This window comes from Vigna angularis, chromosome 1, assembly GCF_016808095.1.
Source record: "Vigna angularis cultivar LongXiaoDou No.4 chromosome 1, ASM1680809v1, whole genome shotgun sequence".
In the NCBI taxonomy this organism is placed as follows: Eukaryota; Viridiplantae; Streptophyta; class Magnoliopsida; order Fabales; family Fabaceae; genus Vigna; species Vigna angularis.
Window position 1 is genome coordinate 10686430 of NC_068970.1, and position 22674 is coordinate 10709103.

Here is a 22674-nt window from a genome sequence, read left to right on the forward strand (position 1 = left end):
TCAAATCCTACACTAATTCTCACAAACTTTACTTCCAAATCCACTCTCAATTACCCACAAATCCACTCAAAAAAACAATTAAAAAATTACCCTCAAATCCACTCAAATCCATTCAAATCATCTACCCCAAATCATCTCCTCCAAATCTATCCAAACGAACAGAGACTAAGGCTTTATTCTTTTAGATATATTTGGGGGAAATTATTCGAATGAATTTGAGTGGATTTGAGGGTAATTTTTTAGTTGTTTTTTTGAGTGGATTTATAGGAAATTGAGAGTAGATTTGGAAGTAAAGTTTATGAGAATTAGTGTAAACATTAGTGTAAGATTTGATTGATGTGATAGATTTAAAAAATTTGTTTAATTGGTAGAAATTAAAGATTACCAAAATGTTCCTAGTTTTTAATGTAATATAAAATGATAATTTTTAATGTTATATTTAATTGTAAAAAGATTTATAAAGAGTAAAAAATTAATTTTAATATTTAAAAAAAATTATTTTAATAAAATGATAATAATAATAATAATTATTATTATAATAATATTAATAATAAAAATAATAATAATAATAATAATTATTATTATTATTATTATTATTATTGTTATTATTATTATTAATTCATCCCTTCTAAATATTACATTCCAACATTTGTATATAAGGGTAAAACTGACAATGGGAGTAAATCTGTGCAAATCTTCGCATACGAGAGAATATTGGAAAACTCTCTCATCCTGCAAATCAGCTGATTTTCTCGCTTGCAAATCATTTAAAACGAATATACATATAATTTCAAATCCGTCTTCGCTAATCAATGATAACAGTGAATTCCATCAAAACGAACACAACATAAAGAAAGAATAGTTGATACTATAACACCCTTCCTATAGGTTTCGTTTATTATTATATTATTTAATATTTATTATTATGCACACTTATAAACTATAATTATTCAATTTTGATAAACCTCTTCTTTACATAATTATAACTTAATAAAAAAATTATATTTTATGCAAAATTGCTAATAATATTAAAGTATCTCTCTCTATAATGTAATATAATAAGAGAATAATCTTTTATAAGAGAAATAACTATTGGTCGTAGAATAATACATTAATAGTTCCATTTAAAATTACAATATCACTTAAATGAAGCCAGTTGTTTACAAAATTACATAATTTATATATTTTAATCTTGATAATTAATTTACAGTAAGAAAAATTGATAACATTGTTCTTTCACAAACACATAACGTATAAAATGAGCATTCTTCAATATTATATTTAAATAGTCAGATAAAAAAACACTTATTTTGTATAAAAATATATTGTTAGTGTTCATTTGAGTTTTTTATATTTAAAAAACCAATATATATTATTCTTAATATCTTTATTTTAGTTTTAAATTAATTTCAAGAATTATATTTATTTTATGTTTAAGTTTAATAATAAATATCTTTCTCACATAAATATTACTCTTTTAAACATAATTTTATCTTTTTTCATATATATATATATATATATATATACATATATATATATACATACATATATATATATATATATATATATATATATATATATATATATATATATATATATATATATATATATATATATATATATATATATATATATCAACTTCTCATCTTATATCTATTCGTTCATATGCTGAATACAATTATAATAATTTTCAAGCATGAAATAAGAAAGTGAATTATTGAAAATAAAAAACAAAACACGTACATCATATATCAATCAATTTTATTTGATATTATTATTAAAATAATCTAATAAATTAATGAAATGTTAACAGTATGTTATTTAATTAAAAAAGTTAAATGATACCTATTTGATTAAAAATATAAATCTTTTAATATTCAATATATCATAAAAAAGTATTAAAAACTGAAATAAACATACTCAACTTTATACTTAACACTTAAACCTATATTATATTATTAATGTTAATATAAATGTTTAAATTAGTTTGTTAGTTAGTTTCGGTAGCTATCATGAGGTGGTGTATCATAATATGACATCAAATTAACATTTCAAGTCACAGTGATCTCGAAGTATTGAAGTAAGTTGAAAATGTAAATAAGAAATAAAAAATATATATTTTTTGAAGTATTCTCCCTAATTTAGTGTGAAATATGTCTTAATTTTATAACACAAACAATTTTAATAATGGTATTTTCTTTCATTATTCAAAGACCATCTTAGTCTTTTTAAAGTCTCAAAAAGGAATATTATAAGAGAGAAACAAAATTACCTTTTTAGAGTAAGTATTGAATATGTTTGAGAAATTATGTTTTTATTGAGTTTTTTTGTAGTTTTTTTATTATCATAGTTTTTTATTAGGTCTGAATGAGTTCAACTCAGTGAATTCATTTTAAGTAGAATTTAATATTTTAAAATATATATAATTATTTAACTTATTAAGTTAATTTGACATAATTTACTTTAAACTAAAAGTCAATATGAGCGAGTTATTTAAACTTTTATTGATATTAACTTTTAAAAAAAATATTTTTTATTTAACTTTAATATATATATATATATATATATATATATATATATTCTTTAATCAAAACTTATGTATGATTTTCATAATTATTTCTATAATAGATTATATATTTTTTATTTTATTGCTAAATTTAATAAAAAAGTTGATTACATAAAAAAGAAGATTAAAATTTTAAATATATATTTTAGTTATTCAGTCAATTTTGTTAAACTAATAATATTTTAGTTATGTCAGATATAAATAAGTTTTAAAAATAAAACTTAGAACTGATATTTTTATCTATGTCAACTCCATTGATTTAAATATTTTCTGAAATGAATTTGATTCATTTTTTATATAAAACAAAAAATATTTAAAAGTTAGATTAAATTTTCGTTCATTCTAAAATTATTATAAAATACCACATTTTATTATCAAATTAAAATATAAATTATTTTCTTTATAAATTTTATGAAAATCGACTAGTTTGTTACTTAAAAAATGTTGGACATACCATTTATTAAAAATAATGTTTTACATTATTTTTACAAAATAATAAAAAATGATTTAATTCAAAAGAAAAAGATAAATTTTATAATCATACTATTGGAAAATATATTTAACTCCTATAATATATAATCATGCGAAAAACATATCAATAACCACTCTTTACATTATAAAGATGTAAGCGAGTAGTGCATATAATTTCTGTTATGAGTATTTTATATAATCACAAAATTCTCTTGACAGTGCCACAAAAGCAATAATTCAAAAAATAATGTTAGTTTTGTAATATTTATTTTTCTGTCTATTCAGTGACTAGTTAACTTATATTATCTCCCAGTGTAAAAGAATATATTATTTTACATTTTTTCTCTCTTTATTATAGAAGAAATAATGTAAAAATAACATTGTTCTTGAGAAATTGTACCACAATCACGGACAACATCCCCCACTACATCAGTTAGTAACATGGTATATGTTTAAGATTATTCTAAAATAACATTTTTTTTAATTGTGCATTGGAATTTTAAAAACACTTTCCCAATTTTTATCAAAATCTAGAAAGAACTTTACAAATAGTCATTATCTAGATTCTAGACCTGACGTGTTTTCAAGATTGAATAAAATAATGAATGAAAAGAAAGCATTTGGGATCATTCTTGATCTATGTTGCTAGTTTCATCGTTCCAGATTCTTGTTAATGGGTGGTAAGCAGAAAAACTCAAACTATAGGCTTATATTGTTCTAGAAGAATGCTTACAAACAACACTTCTGTTAGTAGTGTTATTCAGATTGATGGAAAAGTTGAACCATTCAAGGGTAATAAAGGTTTTGAGTTAGACTTTTTGTGTTTTGACAAAATGAGTTTTTGGTTAATAAAATGATAGCCAAAAACTTAAAATTAGGCGTGAATTAAGTAACCGTGACCAAAAGAGTGAGATTGATAATATTATTGTTGGGTCAAAACTAATAGAAAGATGGTCAATAGCATTTTTGAGTGCAATCCCATCACTCTTTCTCTCTCTAGGGTGGGATAGATTCCTACATAGATGAAAAATGGAATGGGGGAGAAGAAGAGAAAGAAAGAGTGAGTGAGGTTGCTTGGTGAAGAGTCATTTCATGAACCAACTATAAACAAAAATGTATTCTATGATGCTTGGGGAGATCAAAAGCAATTTAAGATCCTATTCTCTACACTATGCTTTCAACTTGACAAAGCTTGATGAAAAGGAGTGATGCGAATTGCCCCCACTAAGTTTGTGGGTCCTGTCAGTTTGCTCCCACCATATATTCTCTTCACTAACACAAACAAGATGAGGGAAGAAAGAGCTAAGGTTTTGGAACAGTGACACTGAAATTGTAAAGCTTAACAGAAAGAGTAATTTATTTTTATTGTTGAAAGTGTGTTTGAAAGAGGCTGAAGCACTTAAGGTAACATAGTTCCGTGAGTTGCGTGGAGTGAAGCATCAACGTCAATAGAGAGATAGAAGAATATGGTTCATATTCTTCCCATCTTCTCTAACCATTAATTCTTCCCAAGTCAGGACCAGCACCAACTCTTAACCTCCTAATTCAACTTTATAGTTAGCTGCAATGTCAATTTCACTGCGTGCTTTATCCTTAATATCTATTCTAATTATTTCTTAAATTATGATTTCTTAAACTATTGAAGGTGTCTTAATGATTCTATCTGATGGAATTTTTTTTTCTTTTTAAAATTACTATTACCAAAACTTAACTAATAAAAAGCTTAAAATTAGTAATTAGTGAATGCTGCAGGAGTCTTAATTATTATAGACAGTTCATAACTAGTTGCTTTAGAATAATTTTTTTTTTCTAGTTTGATATCTCAAGTTTTAATTAAGGAAATTAACTCATAAATATTGCAATTGTATAATTTTAATTCCTTCTCAGTCCGCCATCTAATTTCTAAGATTTTGTTAGTGTCATTGAATGATTATGACATGCGATCTATTTGTTGTCCAACACATATTTGACCTTGTTTAATTATATATTATCATAATTGTAAATTACCAAAAATATATGATTAAGTTATGTGAGACAACATTAAGTGCACACAATTTTTCAATTACATGACCATGAAATTATTAAATATTTAATGGAAGGTGGACTGGACAAACAATTATGTTTAGTAACAGTTAAATTAAGTTTATATATATATATATACATATATATATATATATATTATTTTAAATCAAATTATAATTAATTATTATAAAAACTTCCATTTATAATTATAATAAAATTAATTAGTACACAATTAAGTTAATTTGTTAACCAAAGTTGAATTAATCATGATAAAAATTGCTATCATAACTATTTCAATTATATTAAAAAAAATGGTTTGTGCAATCATCTATTTAATCTCAATTAAAATGTAATTTATACCCCTAGTAATTCAGTTATTATTGAATAGCATGTAATATGTTTTATATTTAATTTGATTACATAGTATAAATGTATTTTTATTGTGTTGTGCCGTGAAATGGGATTAGTTGATTATGACACAATACAAACACATTTGTTAATTCTTTGAAAACAATAAAAAAAATTGAGTTGAACATAGTAAAAGTATTATTGGAATCAGCAAAACCCTTTCTTATTGGTTTTTTCTTCCTTCAAACCTGTTTTTCCTTTGCACCTCAATCTCTTTTATTGAAAACTAGTTCGTAGGGGTAGTTGTCTTTTCTTTTTTAATTTTTATTAAAAGTATTAATATAATTACTATTATATTAAAATAAATAATTAATGAATTTTGTTTATATATATATATATATATATATATAAACCAACAATAATTAATAATAATTTTAATTTTTTACCTTTGACTGTGTATCTACACTCTAGACGATGAGAAAAAACTTTAAGAAACTCTATTTTTTTTTATAAACACGTAAACGTGCTTATTCCCAAGGTTAAAACTAATATTTCAAAGAATATTTATTAAAGAAAAAATATTGAATATATATTTAATAAATTACATGTTTAGTTGAAAACACGAGATATATTGAATACTTACTTGAGATGGGCTGGAACAGTAGAAAGGTAAGGCGTGTGTAGAAACGTAGATATACAAATTATTCCCTGATTCCCTGTGTACCAATCCTATCTATTATATTGGTTGGTTATTAATCGGAGATCGGAGGTAATTCAGCGGCGGATTGCATGAGCGGTTGTTGTGTGGGTGGCGGCGGCGGCGGATCGGACGCGGAGTGAGCAGAGGATCGAAACATGTCTGCGATCATAGTGTGCGGGAAGAGATCAGCGCTGTTCCAAGAGCTTCCTCCAAAGAGGATCCGTTGTTCTTCTTCTTCTTCCCCGGTTCGCCTCTCTCCCTCTTCCCTCCTCCACCACCTCGCCGCCTTCTTCCCTGACATGGACAACCACCTCCTCGAGAAAGCCCTCGAAGATTGCGGCAACGACATCGACTCCGCTATCAGAAGCTTAAACCAGCTTCGCTTAGGAGCATCAACACCTCCTTCTCTTCGTTCCACTCCCACTGCATCTGATGCTACTCTTCAATCGCAAGGTTTGTTACCTTTAAACCTCTTGCAATTTGACCATAACTGTAATTTGCATTAAATGATGCTTCTGTTTTCTGTCTTTTATACTTTCGGTTTTTTCAAGGCATTTTCCAGTGAAACAGGTATATAATTTAGCAATATATATGCCCTGTGGACAGGTAGTATAAATTCTTTGCACAATAAATTATTAACACTTTTTTAGTCTATTCACTGTTACTTCATACTCAATCAAACTATATACAAGTTGTATTATTTGTTATGTTAGGTCAGTTTTAGTTCTGAAGTATATTCATCTAAATATAAGACAGTGTAATGTCTATTCTAATGGTTGTTATTGAACCTATATTGAGCTATTTGTTGTTGCGTTATTGGACATGATAGTCAGATGGTAATGCATATAACAGAAAACAATTCCTGATCTCATGAACTAGGCCACCCCCCTACAATGTATGATTTGTTATATTAGGTCAGTTTTGGTAGTCTGAACCTTGATTTCTTTTGTTGTTTGATGAAACAAATGACATTTCCGGATATTGATGGGAAGAAGTGGTTGTTTTAGTAGGTGAAGGGCAATATGATGCAGAAGTTTCAGCTTCTGAGGACCCGGTTACTGGACAAAATTATCCCACAAATGGTGCTGAATGGGTGGAGCTTTTTGTTAAAGAAATGATGAATGCTTCAAACATGGATGACGCCAAAGCTCGAGCATCAAAAATGTTAGAGGCTTTGGAGAAGTCAATTTGCATGAGAACAAGTGTTGAAACAGAGCGAAACTTCCACCAGGTTATTTATTATGGCTATATGTTTCTCAGCGTTGTTATTGTCAACCTAAATACCGAGTACAAATGCTCTTTCAATTCCATCTAATAAAAGTCATTGGTTGTGATATGATGTACTTGTTGTTTGGTTTACATCAGGAAAATACGGCGTTGAAGGAACAGGTGGAGGCCCTTGTTCAAGAAAATGTGATTCTGAAGCGTGCTATCTGTATTCAGCACGAACGCCAGAAAGAATATGAAGACAGAGATGTAGTGTTGCAGCAATTGAAGCAATTAGTGTCACAGTACCAGGAACAAGTAAGAGCTTTAGAGGTAAACAATTATGCACTGACAATGCACCTAAAGCAGGCAGAGCAAAGCAGTTCCATCCCTGGGCGTTTTCATCCAGATGTTTTCTAGGTAACAAGTGTATCTGGCTGTTTTTGTAGTTTAAGTGTGATCACGAAGAAGACACAATTAACTCATATTTAATGATTCGGTAAAAAAAAAAAATCTATCCTACTTATAAATTATTAGCTTTTTGATGTAGATTCCCCCATGTGATCAATATTTTGGATGTTAGGAGATTTGATATGGCTTGCCTCAAGTAAGCCCCTTGTGATATAGATTGTGTCTGACTGTCTATTATTGGTGTTTTCTGCTGCTACCATCGTTTTTGTGAAGCTTCTAGCGATTCATAAGTAAGGACCGATCATGTTTTTGCTGAGACAAAAGGACTACCACCTGGTGCGAAGAGTGAATCTGTCATTTTTTGCAGTCATTCTGTAATGAATTGTTCACATACATGATGGGTAATGGTGGGTTTGGAGTAATTAATAAAGATTGTGGTTAGATACTTGAATTAAAAGGTTGTTCTAACTTATATAACTTACGCATTACCCAGTAAATGACTACTAATTCTTATTTATTCAAATCATATCAGGTCATAAGGGTTCACTGGCAAAGAATATTAACCAGTCTTTACTTTGGTTTCATTGTTTTTAATTTAACATTTTAAATTTATAATTTTGATTATTAAAATTATTTATAGTTTTTAACATGTTATTTGTATTAAAGCTCATTAAGAAGACGAAAAAGATTGTTTCCAGAAGCATAGATTAGCAAAAATCCTGGATAAGAGGAGATAATGATTATAGGAACGGAAAACTTGAGATACATAGTCACAAGCTCTCACTACCTAGTTAGGTTAAGAAAATGGCGAGAAAGTAGAGGAAAAAGATATGGTCAAGAAACCTTCTGGAGAACCAAGGGAGGAGGGCTTCTCCCTGAACCTTCACCACTTTCTCCCTGTACCTCCCTATTTTCTTTGACTGACAAAAGTACCCTCGGTAAAAAAAATTATCTTTACCATAATTTTTGTATCTTTTTCAAAATCCTAATCTCTCTTCTTCCTGGATCTCCCTTTCTCATTTTCTTCTTTTCAAATTCTTAAGTCCTTCTTCATATTTTTCCTCTTTTCCTCTCTTGTACATACTTTCTTTTGTTTTTCTTCTCTTTCTTGGTCCACTTTTGACTTTCGTTGTCTTTGGTGGTTCATTGTCTTTGTTCGATTTTGGTTTAGGAAATGATATAATACGATTATATGATGAATGGTTAATTTTTGAGATTTGAATTTGGATTTGAACGAATTTTATTTGCATGATTGAATGTTGGAAAATGTTAAATCTAGAAATCTCTTGAATCCTTCAATTTTTTTTAATTTATATTTATTTAATTTAATATGTTTTTAATTAATTATTTTTTAAATAATTTTTTTAGTTTTTGGATATGTTTGTAATTTATATAATTAATTTTTTTAATTATTTATTTTAATTTTTGGATAGGTTTATAATTTATAGAATTAGAATTTTTTAATTTGTTTTGTTTTATTTTTATTTAATATAACAAATTTGTATTTAATATTTTGTAATTAATTTTGTTGGTTTTTTGATAGTTTTGTAATTTATATAATTTAATTTTTTAAACTTTTAGATAGGTTTATAATTTATTGAGTTTAATTTTTTTTAATTAAATCTGTTTGATTTTATTAAAATTTATTTATTTATAATTAGTTTTTTAGTAGTTTTTGGATAGGTTTGTAATTTATATCATTTAATATTTATTTGATTAACATTTTTTTAGTTTTTGGATGGGTTTATAATTTATTGAATTTAATTTATTTTTAATTAATTTTTGTTTAGTTTTTGGATATATTAATAATTTATTTAATATAATTTTAGTTTTAATTAAATTTTGTTTAGTTTTGGATTCGTTTATAATTTATTTAACTTATTGTGTTGTTTAATTTTTTAATTGTGTTTTATTTAATGAATTAATTTTTGATAGAAATGAGAAGAATCCGAAGTGTATCTACTTATCGGAGGGAGAGTTTTCCATAGGGTGAAGGAAGAAAAAGACTTACAGCTCCACCTCGTAGAAGGGTGCAAAAGTTGATACCGATGTTCATGTAGAGAACTTTGTAGTTGAGGAACATGTAGTTGAGGAACATGTAGTTGAGGAGGAGCAGTATCAAAATGTTCCTCAAATAGATCATGAAGTGGGTAGATTAGAAAGAGATCCATGACCATATCTCTTATATCTTATGAGAGGACGGAGTGAGTGCAAATGATTATTGTTTAGTTTGAATAAATTTTATTTTAATTAGATTTAATATCATTTTCTGTCTTTATATTTGTCAATTTTGTTAGATATTCGTTAATTTTGTTGGATATGAGATTTGTTTTTTTAAAATGTTCAATATAGTTCATAATTTCGTAATTTATGTTCGATTTGGTTTTTTTTTTCTGATAACGTTTAAATAGTTAACACATAGTATCCAATTTTGTAATTTATATTCAAGGTCTTTTTTTTCTCGTTTAAAAAGTTAATAATATAGTATCTAGATCAACAATAAGTAAATGAGTTATTAATTTTTTTTATATACGGGCAAATTCTTATAATTTTAGTATTTAAGTAACTTCTTTTTAAAATTAAAATAACTAATTACAATAAAAAAACGCTTATCAGAAAAAATATATGTAATATATAACATTAATAAAGGAGTATTCTTTTAATCACTCATGGTAAACATTAGAGACAAAAAGGAGATCTACTGAAAATTGTTGAACAAAATATAAATTCTCAAACAATCGTTGGTTTCCACTTGTTTACTGATGTTACCGAGAAACTGAACAATACACGTTTTTGAGGTTGATTAGTAGTTCGTTTTCATTTATTTGCAAAGAAAGAAACAAAGTTATAGTATTTCAATTTGTTTCCATTTACAATTTAGATTTTAATAAATTGAAGCTTGAACCACCTACCTGACAGCTGATTTAATTTGTTTGCCATTTAGCAATTTTTTAACTAATTTATATTATATTCATTCTGGTATATAAATTTTGTTAATTATTAATTTTTAATTAAGCTAACTTTGTCATAATTAAGAAGAACATCCTAAATATCAAGCATATAAGTTATTTTACAAAATATTAATTATTAATTTTTAAAAGTTCAAATTCATATCTTTCTAACTGAAAAAAAATGTGAACCTTGATAATCGAAAATAATTATTTAACTATACATTATAATATTAAATTATCCAATAAAATAAACAGGTAGAATAAAATACAGAAATCAAAACACTTCAAAAAAAAGTTTACAAAGATATAAAAAAAAAAACCAATTACCTATGCTAAGAAAAAGACAGTTGAATAAAAAAAATCTCAACTATTACAAATGTTCTTTCTTTTTACTAAAAAAATTAAAAACTTATATGAGAAAAATGAGTGTCCCTTTTTCTTGTTAAATACTCCTTCCACTTCTTCCAATTTAGAACAGATTCTTCTTCTTTACGGATAAACAATCTTGCCTTTTGTTTCTTCACAGTTCACTTTCCATTCTTCCACAATTTTGTTTCTTCCAAATGTCCAATAATTTCATGTCACTTACTTTTTCTTGGTTCTCAGAACTTTTATTTGCTTCATCTCGCTCATTATTGTTTTCTGTTTGGGAATAGGAATTCTGATTTCTTGAACTCCAAGAAGAAAAAAGAAAATTCGGTACAGTTTTTTATTTTAAAGCCACATGTATCCAGACAATAAACTTTTTGCCATCTCAACTTGGACGAAAGCAACCTCTGTAGGAAAAATTGGATCCACATGAAAGTTTGGAGTTTAGGAATTTAGATAGGTTTTTCTTAATGAAAAGTATTGGGTATGTTTTTTTTTTCTTTTTTTTAATTTTTTCTATTTTTGCTTACCAAGGAACTTGTGCTATATTTACTCGAATAAATACAGCACAAATGTCTTGGTAAGAAAAATAGAAAACATTAAAAGAAAAAAAACTTTATCCAATACTCTTTATCAAGAAAGACCTCTCTTGCAATGAAATTTCTAAACTCCAAGTTTTGATGTGGATCCAATTCTTCCTAGGAAGGTTGCTTCCGTCCAAGTTAAGATGGGAGAAAGTCACATTTTCTTGTATGGGGACATCTGGCTTTAGAGTCAAAAGTTGCGCAGAAGTTTCTTTTTTCTTCTTGGAGTTCAAGAAATCAAAATTCCTGTTTCTGACAAAAAACAACCATGAGCAAGATCATACATTGAAGCAAATAAAAGGTTTGAAAATGAAGTAAAAGAAAATAACATAGAAAGAGATGTTGCAGTTCTTGAACATTTAGAAGAAACGAATGAATAGAAGGTGAAATATTGTGAAGAAACACGATTGATTGTTCGTAGAGAAGAAAAAACTATTTTGAATTAAAAGAAGTAGAATGAGTATTTTACCAGAAAAAGGGATCATGTGTTCAAACTCACTTATTTTTCTCATATAAGTTTTGAGAAAATATTCTTTGACACTTCTATACTCATATGACATTATTTCTCACCCTCTTGTTATAAAAATCATATCAAATGAGTATAGGTGTGTCAACCTACCCTTGCTCATAAGTTTTTAATTTTTTTCAGTAAGAAAGGAGCATTTGAGATAGTTGGGATTTTTTTATTCAACTTACTATTTCTTAAGATAATGTTAAGTATTCAAGGATTTGATAAATTAATTTTACATCTTTTTAGAAAAATATTAAATGGTGCAATTTTACATATTATAAGTGCAACATTCATATATTTTTCTTAAATTATTTAAATCGTGTTTATATAGGTAAGTAACCGAATTTTGATCAATAATTTTAAAAACAAAATAATATATTTAAAGTAAACAGTTATTTTAATATCGTTTTAATATCTAATAACTATGTAAAGTTATCAATGTTCTCTGGTAGTATGAATAATCTTGTTTTACTACTATTACTTTAGTTTGTATATAAACAAATGATACAACAACCACATTCCTTTAATAGTTTATAATATTGACCTCTAACTTTGTATTAAAAAAATAATTTTGAAAACAATAAATCTAACATGATTAAGATACTCAAACTACAACCTCCCTCTTATAAAGTCGGTGGTTAAGACCATTTGATTATTTATTACTTCTATATAAAAAACAAAAATATGAGAACCCATGAGTTAAGTCACCAGTGAATTTTTATCACGAAAATTCTATACCTAATTACTTATTAAGGTGTACACGAGTTTATTCACATAGATAAATGAAATTATCTTATCATATATATATTAATTTGCGATACATATAAATTAAATTAATTTTATTTTAATTTTCTATTTATGTAAAATTAATCCTTTTCGAGTTCAAGAATAAATAATACTTGTATTAGAAATTGTGGGAATTGATTTCCCATTTCTAGTAAATTAATAACTTGAAGTTATGGATTATAGTTTTCATGTAACATATCTTGAAAAAAATATATTAATTTAATCCTATCTCCCATTTCAGCCAACTTTACTTCTAAGGCTATGCCATCTTTTCTAGATGAAAAGATCTTATCAACTCGATAAATGAAAAATTATAGCAGAACCAATCTTTCGAAATGGAAAAATTATAAAGTGTTAGACGTATCACTTTGTATACACTAAGTTTATAGGTAAGTGGACTCAAATCGTGGATGACATCCACCACAAACTAAATTATTGCATCTCAGACTCAAACTGAACCTATGGAAGTTTTCATTTCAAAATTAATATTTTTTCTAATTAAATCATAAATATAAAACTTTATAAATTATTATATATTAACTTTCTATTAATGATTGTTATCCTATTAATTAGTCTTTAACTATTTTTATCGATTGTTTGCAGCTATCTCAACCTATGGGTTGGCAACACGTCCGAATGTGATGCCGATAGGTATGTCATATATTACATTATATATAACAGAGATCCATATAAATATGTCATTGTAATTTTTTTTATATGTCACTTTGACAATACGTAAATTAACTTATTTCATGTGTTTATGTTGCTAAAGAAAGCATGAAAGATTAATGCATATTTGGTTTCCTGAATTCATGTTATAAAGTGGCGGATTGAACTTAAACAAACAGTTTCTCACTGCTTCTGAATATAGATAGGAGAGAATTCCGAGTGTTTTGAAAGTATAAAATTCTTTTTTATATGTTCTTATCTTAAAAAAGTGTTTTTAGATGAATATTCCCACGACTTATGTTTGATTCATAATTAAAGTTTGTTTTTTCCAAAAAAAATTCCAGCTGATAGATTCCATCATTTTCCAAAGAGACCAATATCAATTATATATATATATATATATATATAATTTTAATTTAGTGTGCAATTTTTATCTATTAGGGGCAATTAAATTAGCAATTTTTGTCTTATTTTGTTTCTACAAAAGGAAAAGAATAATATTATTTATAGTGGACCATGTAAAAAGCAAGCGTCAGTCTTTATTTTGTTATTGCATGATACACTTTTGCTTTTTCTAGACGCATTTTGAAGAGCTGGAAAAACAAACAAGCAACCCCACTCACATTAAGTGAATCATATGTTTCAGAAAATAAAGCATAATCATTTATTTATTTATTATCTATATATATCATTAAATACTGGACTCGTTATATTTCGTGGATCAACTCAAATTTAAGGATATTTTTGGTCGTGATTAAACTTTGTTTTAAAATCAGATTAGTCATGATTAAGCTATTTAAGATGTTAATTAAAATTTCATGATTTAATCATTTAAATTTCACTAGTTTTTGATTTTGTGATTATAATTACTTTCCTAAAGTAAATGTTCATTGTTTACCAGTGTCTAACGTTTTTCAAATTTGTTTATCTCATGTTTTCATTTATTTTACATTCAACATAAAGAAAATTAAAGTATATTATACACTTTTTTATAATTAATCAAAACTGTTCAATGAGATTTTAACCAATATTCGTATTTTTAGTTTTATACTGAAAATTTTAATTTTGAATCTAAAACTGATTTTCTCTTAAAATATTTTTAAGTAGTTTATAAGAAGAAGTAAAAGAAAAAATTATTACTGGTTTAACTAAAATCAATTTTATTTAAAATGCATTATATGCAAAGTTATGATATAATTGCATGTGAGGAGACATACATTTTTTAGATAAAAAGAAAGACAAAGGAAAGGGAGGAGGAAGCATTTTAATAAAAAATTTCAACTAATTAAATTCAACTAAGTTTCTACTGTTTAAACTGAAAGATACATGAAAAAAAAAAGTTTTTTTTACACTATTTAACTACCATTTGAAATGGTCTTAAAAAAGAGGTTAACTTTTGTATTTTAAAGATTCTGTATTTTTAAAGAGAAAGAAAGAGTTAAGAGTAATAAGGTGTAGTAAATGGGTGTAAAAGAAAATTTTATCCTTCAGAGTAAGTAGTCCTATTTCAACAACGATGGCTTTTGCTTAAAATAACCTTCCTCGTGGAAATAAATTAACCTTCATAATTAACACCGTATGTTTGGTCATATGCAGCATGTGAGGCTCCAGAAACAACATCCTCTATCAATAATTTACTTTTCCCAATTTCATGGAGGAAAGAGAACAAAGCTACAAAACCCTGAATAGTTATAAATCCACACACACCCAGATTGAAGAAAAAAAAAACATACTATATAGCCATTAAAGTTACAGAAACATGAAAAATTATTTAAGAATCTACATTCCTAATAATCAGAGAAATATTTCATTTCGTGTATCTCTGTGTGGCCACAACATATACAGAGAAAATGGAGTTAATTAATGATGGATGGTGTGAATTGAAAAAGAGAGAACCTGTGGTAGCAGTGGACTATGCGTGAAAGAGAGTAAGTTTTCCTCCCTTCATCATCATTCTCTTAAACTCCTTGAAATTCACCATACCATCTCCATCCATGTCAACCTTCTTAATCATCTCTCTGCACTCTTCACTCTTCTTCCCTTCCTTTAACCCCAACGAAGTAAGCACCAAAGCTAGCTCCTCCACCGAAATAACCCCATCGTTGTCCTTGTCAAACACATCAAAAGCTTCCTTTAGATTAATCTCCTCCTCCTCTTCTTCTTCTTCTTCATTTTCATCTTCTTCCTTTTTCCCTCCCATACACTCACTTGTCAACAAGCAAAACTCCTCAAAATCTATCAAGCCATCACCGTTCGAATCGTACTTCACAACAATATCGTCCACCTCTTTGTCTGTCATCAAGATTCCGATGTTGCTCAGGGATTCCCTCAGCTCCTGCTTCGTCACGAAACCGTCACCGTTTTTGTCGAAAGTGGAAAACACCCTTTCGAGCTCTTCCTTCTTCCTGGAGGAACCGTGCTCCACCTTGGCCGTTGGTGAAGGAGTGAGGGCGGTTTTGGTTTTGCAAGCACTGCTGGGGAGGAAAATTTGAAGGCACGTGGTAATCTTGTTGGTGGATACTTGAAGGAAGATATTTATGAGACCTGCAATGAAGAGCAGGGCCAGTAACAGTGTAGATAGATCCATGGTTTTGTTGGATGTGATCTAGGAAACAAAACAGAGGGTAAGGGATAAGGAAGAAGAGAACCACGAAGAGAAGGAACTAGAACAACCTATGAACCAAAGACTATACAAAGAAACTTCGTCTGCTTTTGAGGTTTTTGTTTGTTTCGGAAAACAATATTATAAACGCTCCATTTAGTGACTCAAGTGTAACCATCTCTTCTATACAGTTTATATAAACTAATAAAATCATATGAATAGTTATAAAAATATTGAATATTTATTCCATGTTCTAATTCGAATGTTTTATTTAACATTTTTATCACTTCTTTACACTAAAACTTTAACAAAATATTCAATAATGAGAATTTATTTTAGGTTTAATACATTATTTGGTCCTTACTTTTAGGGGTTTGATTCAAAGTAATCCTACCTTTTAAAAAAGTTTAATAAAATTCCATATTTTGTTAAAAAAATGTTCAATCCGGTCCTTTCCGCTCACGCCGTTAAAAACATAACGGTGCAAATATCACTGTGGTATCTCATAAGCAAGTGACACACGTTAATAGGTGGACTTAAATGATTTTTTAATTTTAAAAAAAGTTTCTGTCATATTCACCATCTCCAGACAAACCCTAATTTCTCTCCAAGAAACCTTAGTCGCCGTACCATTCAGCGCCCATCCTCACCGGCAATCGATCTCTCCAACCCATCACACGCCACCACCAAAGCTATGCGACAAGATCGCGAGAAACCCTAGGTCTCCACGGTTTGCTTGCAGGTCTGAATGTGGTTGCAGGTGGACGCAACCAGCGGTGCGATTAGTGGTGGAGAAGAGTGGTGATTCGCGATCTGCATCAGCTGGCGATTTGATTGGTGGTTAGTGGTGCACGATTCTGTGGTGGAGATTGGACGATAGTGCTGCTGGCGCGACGACGATTTGGCTGGTGCGAGGGTGAAAATGGTGAAGATTGGTGGTCGCGACATAGCAAGGGATTGCGTTGGGTAGTGGTGCGAGAACGAAGGTGAGATGTGAAGGTGATGGAGGTGTAACAGAAGGGAGAAGATACTTTGGTGGTGGCGCGTGATGTGTTGGAGAGGACAGCTGTCGATGCTGGATGGTGCAGCGGCTAGGGTTTCTTGGAGAGAAATTAGGGTTTGTCTGAAGATGGTGATGATGACGTGACATTTGCACCGTTGTGTTTTTAACGGCGTGAGCAGAACGGATCAGATTGAACATTTTTTAACGAAATATGAGGTCTTACTAAACTATTTTAAAAGGCATGATTACTTTGAACTAAACCCCTCAAAGTAGAGACCAAATGATGTATTAAACCTAAAATAAATTTTCATTATTGAATATTTTAAAAATATATATTTAGTATTGGTTTTATAAATTACCTCTCTTTGATTCTTACTTTTATAAAATGCATTAACAATTAACATTTTTTTTATATAATATAAGGATTAAAATAACTATAAAAGTTGAAAAGTGACCTAACCAATTTTAAGACTAAAAATACCACCAAATATATTAAATGTTTTCGAATTGAATGGGGAAATTAAATTTAAATATATAATTATAATAGTATAGCTCCTTATTGTTTAAGTTATAACAAATTTTCATGATCTTATTAAAATAATTATAAGATTTCTCTTTCATTTCTTTCTTTTTCCAAAGTGCGAAAAAAGTTACGCGGGGTTTGGTGGGAGTGCTCTTTTTGATCCCACAAACCGCGTCAACAAAATTCTAGTTATACGGATAAAAGTAATTAGAAACATTTGAATGAATAATAATATATTACATTAATTAGTGATTAAGAAGTGTTCTCAGTCAGTCTTTTATATAAAGTTTAAGGTAGTTTAAATATTTCTTTTTATCGTGTGTAGTATTTTTAAGAACAATGAAGCAACTCCAGTTTTTAAAGTATACTTTATATGTATGATAATTAACTTTAATGATGTCGCTCCACAAATTTAAGATCAGAAATTAAAGATCATTTTAAACTAATAATTGATTTCTTAAACTTTTTATTGAAATAATCATTCATTCTTCTTAAATCTTAATTAATGACTTATGTTTCTACCACACCTAATATTCAATCTTAATACGAGTTCAAACCTAAAAAAATAAACTCTGATAAAGTTTTGTCACTCTATGAACATGAAATTGGAACAAGAAGTAAAAAGATTTTCTGATTAAATGCCATGATTAAAAACATTTTCAAAAACAAAATAATAACATCTTATCAAATGACATTCAGGTGGTCATTCTTTCCAAATCACAAGCTACAGTTTTCCAAATCACAAGCTACAGTTTTGCTGATATTTGATTAAGCAATCCACTCAAGTATCACAATTTTACAATACTATAATAATTGATTCATGTTATCATAAAATTGATGATAATTAGAGTATTTTACAATACTTCTAAAAGAATTAAGTTGTTTTTGAATATGTTAACAATGGACATATTAATTTAGACATAAATTTAATCAACATCAATTTAATTAATTTAACAACAAGTATGAGATTAATTTAATTAATACGTTGTAATCTAAAAAGAATAGCAAGTAAATATGTAAAATGATTGTTCAATATTCCGTTATATTTTTCTATAAGTACACGAGTAATATTTGTAAGAAAATATCAATTTTCAAAATAATTTCAGAATGAAAAGTATCTTAATTCTCCAAAAAGAAAAGTGCTTTTAAGCAAGGGGTCACATGATAGAATATGAGAATCGAAATGCTCTGAATACACACTCCAATATGGTTACGCAACAAACGTCTTTTAAATTAGATTAACGTATTACTGTACTAAAAGAATTTTATTTGTTCCTATATATTCTGACATCATAGTAACATATTTCACGATTAAGGAATATAGGTCGCAACTATTACAATGTACACACAAAAAAGAATATTACTATGGGTCATTTATTTTATTTTTTTCTTTTTATTTTTATATTTCTCTCCTGAATCTATCATTTAGAGGAAATAAATTTTTTATAGTTGATTTTAAGGTATGATATTTAGTTGATTTTGAAACAGTATAAAATATAAATTATATTAATAAATATATATTAAATTTAAATTTAGAATATTTATTTAAATGTAAAATAATAAAATTATTATACTAGTTAAATTTCAACTCAACGAAATAAAATAATATAATAAAAATACGACATGCATGATTTAATATTATTTTGGTAAGTAGCCAAGGAATTTGATTCTCTACCTTACCCAAAGGTGAAGATATACTTGTCCCTCCTCAATACATGGAATTGCTTTAGATTTTGAAGCCTTTTGTTCAGTGGATTGTGGAATATAGTGGTTAAGACTGTGTTTGTACAAAGGGTAACAACAAAATGAAAAAATGATTTAAAAGAAGACAAACAAGTTTTTCCTTTTATAAAAAAAAAAGTAAGAGGACATATAATACTAATAGAAAGTGAGTTTATGCCTAACTCAACCCCACAAAACCGGCTTGTAAGGTGAGGTTTGCACCTCACTTATATATTATATTTTGGCCTTATCTCTAGTCGATGTGGGACTTCCAACAATAGTTAGGCATAAACTCACTTTCTAATATGGTATCAGAGCCATGGTTAGAGCCTATCCTAGCGAGTTCTAAGTGGACATTCTATTCTTCTCTTCCACCTGCAATCGGGCCGCTATCGGACCACCCAATTTCTACTATCACGCACGAGATGTCTATACCTCGACGTGAAGGGGGTGTGTTGGAAGTCCCACATCGACTAGAGATAAGGCCAAATAATAATATATAATTGAGATGCAAACCTCACCTTACAAGCCGGTTTTGTGGGGATGAGTTAGGCATAAACTCACTTTCTAATAAATACAGTCTCAAAATTCATCCAAAATGTATATTATAAGTGACTAAACAAAAAAAAACGACAACAAAAAATTGTGTGTATCAGAACTTCTTTTTATTCTTAAAAAAGAGAAACAAGTATTTTTTTTTAACTTATATTAAATGCAATACTACCACTTTTTTTTTTTCTAATTAAATAAGTACTAAATTTTTAACATCTACTCATCTTAACCGGGTGCATCTTATGAATTTTAAATAATATAAATTAGCGTACTATTATTTAATTAAATAGCCAGACAGTAATAATAAGACAAACAATATACTGCTTTAATTTTTGGAAAGTATTTTTAATATTTATACAGAAAATGTAATATAGAGGAATTTTTTTTGGTAACTGCAAAAGCCTCCAAAAATTTTCAGCAAGTTAAGTTTGTTTTTTATTTTATTTAAAGAAATTAATGGTGGTTTATGGAGTAAATCGTAAGTGAGTGTTGAAATATTAGTTTAATTGGAATAAGTTTCTGACGCGTTGAAGTAAAAATGTGGTTAAAAGAGAAAATATTAACTTTATTTTGTCCTTTCTGAAACTGTTCTTCTTCGAAATCCCTAATTATTTTTTTTTCGTAATCCTTAATTTTTTCCTTCCAGAGACCGTGTTCTTTGGCGACTCAGTCTATAATTTTTCTCGTTCTTATTATAATACAATACTACGAAAAGAGTTGTTAAACCATCTCTTTTCTGTTAATCTATGGTCCCTGCATTCGATTTATGGCACTCTATCAGCAAAGGAGAAGGGAGCTAAAACAGTTGTAATTGTATTTGTCTCATTTTTTTTTTCTTCTTCACTTAATTTTCAGGCATAAATTCTTTCTTTATTTGGGAAAGTCTTTTTTTTCGCCTCGTTATTTTTCTCTCATTATTGTATGAACTTTGTCTTTACTGTTGATCTCTTTTTTCTTGAAACTTTTAATTTTCGAAAACTCTAAATTATTTCTCAGAAAAATACCTTAATTTTTATCCTTATTGTGTATTTTTCATCCTCTCTTCATGTAAAAACCCTATAAACTAAAAAACATAGACCCATTCAAATTTAAGTTTTTTTTTGTTGTGGCATGAACTTTTTTTTCTAGTTGTTAGAGTATGTATTCTTCATTTCATACCTCATTTACTAATAGTTTTTGTTTGTACATTTAAATGGTTCAAGAAGAAAATGTTAAACTTGAAAAACAAGAAACTTTAGTAAAACGAACTAGACCTTACTTAATATATCACATCTATCACAACAGTTAAACCTTTAACTATATCGCTGGATATTTGTTGTGAGAAGGAACAGCGATTCTGGAAGCTCCAGTAAATAACGAAAATTTTAAAAATCTTATCAAGTAGTGACAGTTCTAGATATTCCAACAAGTAGAAAAAATCTAGAAACCCTAACAAATACTGATGTTTCTAAAACTCTTACACATAGCATTTGTTTAAGACAAATTGTTGACATTTATTTACTAGTATTGTTTTTTCCTACAAATTTTTTAACCGCGAGAAATGTATATGAAAAATAAGTTCTAAAAATTTTGATATTTTTTAGTGTGGTATCAAATAAAGTATTTGTTTTTTTAAATATTTAAAGTAAAAAAAATTTCTCTAAATTTAATTCTTCTAAACATCCAAAAGTAAATGAAATGCAAAAGAAACCATTATTTATATTTAAATTCTATTTTTTTAGACATTTTCTCCTCAAAATTGGAGTGGATTGAGAAAAATGGAAACAAAAGAGTTTTGTTAATTTTTTTTATTAGAAGGACATTATAATTATACAAATTCAATTATTTCATAGTATAATAAGTGTATAATTTTGTTATAGAAAAAAAATTAAATGTTATCAACTGAAATTAATTATCTGACTCGTTATCTATATTCCGCAAGTGCAAATCAGAAAAAAAAAATGGAAATATAAAGTGAGTTAAATGGTGGCATAAGTTGACATTTTAGTATTTGACAGCTGGCAAAATTCTTGTAACGAGTTTGAAATGTCAGCATAAAAAAATCTAACATTCATAAATTATAAATTAAAGAAAAAATATATAAAACTTAATTATTAATTTTACACCTTTTGCAAAAAAAAAATCATTTATAATAAAAATTTCTAAAGAAAAATTTCTATTGATTATTTTCTAAAGTTCTAAGGAATCAGATTAATATATGTTACTCTTCATATTTTTTTCTTACAGCAATATTAAAGAAGAATCTATTTTCAAATTGGAGAGAAATAATATATCAAGCAATTATCCCTATCTAGAAAACAAATTTTAAATGCAAGTATTTTGTGCAACTTGATGTTTGCTTTATTTTCTAAAAAAAACGTAAAGAAAAATAATTTATTCGTCTCAAAAAGCTGAATTTAAACGTCCATATAATCTTGAGTGCCAATCAAATTTGTTACTCAACAAAAGAAAAATCAAATTTTATTATTCAAACCTTATTTGTTTATGCTTCGACATGAATATTCTTCAATAACTGAATTCACATATTATTTCATCAAATAAAATTCCTAATATAATTTTTCATTTGATTAATTAGATAAAATTATCATTATTATCTTAACGATCTTAAATAAAAAATAATGTTGCTTCTTTTTTTTCTTTTTTATATCACTTAAGAATGGGTCAAATACACATCATGC

At 27.5% G+C, this 22674-nt stretch overlaps 2 protein-coding genes across 7 annotated transcripts; one reads left to right on the top strand and one right to left on the bottom strand.

Moving 5' to 3' along the window:
* The first annotated feature begins 6035 nt into the window (after window positions 1–6035).
* On the top strand, window positions 6036–9984 carry LOC108344193 (uncharacterized). Of its 6 annotated transcripts, none has more exons than XM_017582661.2 (4): window positions 6036–6560; window positions 7115–7338; window positions 7473–7733; window positions 9660–9984. In XM_017582661.2, exons 1-3 carry the CDS (start codon window positions 6263–6265, stop codon window positions 7731–7733), a joined length of 783 nt encoding a protein of 260 aa, XP_017438150.1. In that variant the 5' UTR covers window positions 6036–6262; the 3' UTR covers window positions 9660–9984. The 6 variants fall into 6 exon arrangements, with proteins under 6 accessions (XP_017438150.1, XP_052729334.1, XP_017438154.1 ...); XM_052873374.1 differs by having other exon boundaries at window positions 7118–7338; XM_017582665.2 differs by lacking the exon at window positions 9660–9984 and adding an exon at window positions 7998–8181.
* Window positions 9985–15268: 5284 nt separating this feature from the next.
* On the bottom strand, window positions 15269–16328 carry LOC108336723 (calmodulin-like protein 3). The gene has a single exon (XM_017573191.2). The coding sequence runs from the start codon at window positions 16179–16181 to the stop codon at window positions 15507–15509; it is 675 nt and encodes a 224-aa protein (XP_017428680.1). The 5' UTR covers window positions 16182–16328; the 3' UTR covers window positions 15269–15506.
* Between the last annotated feature and the right edge of the window lie 6346 nt (window positions 16329–22674).

Bases quoted from the DNA above. Each gene is read 5' to 3' on its own strand.
- LOC108344193 (XM_017582661.2), top strand. From the start codon at position 6,263: ATGTCTGCGATCATAGTGTGCGGGAAGAGATCAGCGCTGTTCCAAGAG. The intron at 6,561-7,114 runs GTTTGTTACCTT...TGGTTGTTTTAG, and splicing joins TGCTACTCTTCAATCGCAAG to TAGGTGAAGGGCAATATGAT. The intron at 7,339-7,472 runs GTTATTTATTAT...GGTTTACATCAG, and splicing joins CAGAGCGAAACTTCCACCAG to GAAAATACGGCGTTGAAGGA.
- LOC108336723 (XM_017573191.2), bottom strand. From the start codon at position 16,181: ATGGATCTATCTACACTGTTACTGGCCCTGCTCTTCATTGCAGGTCTC.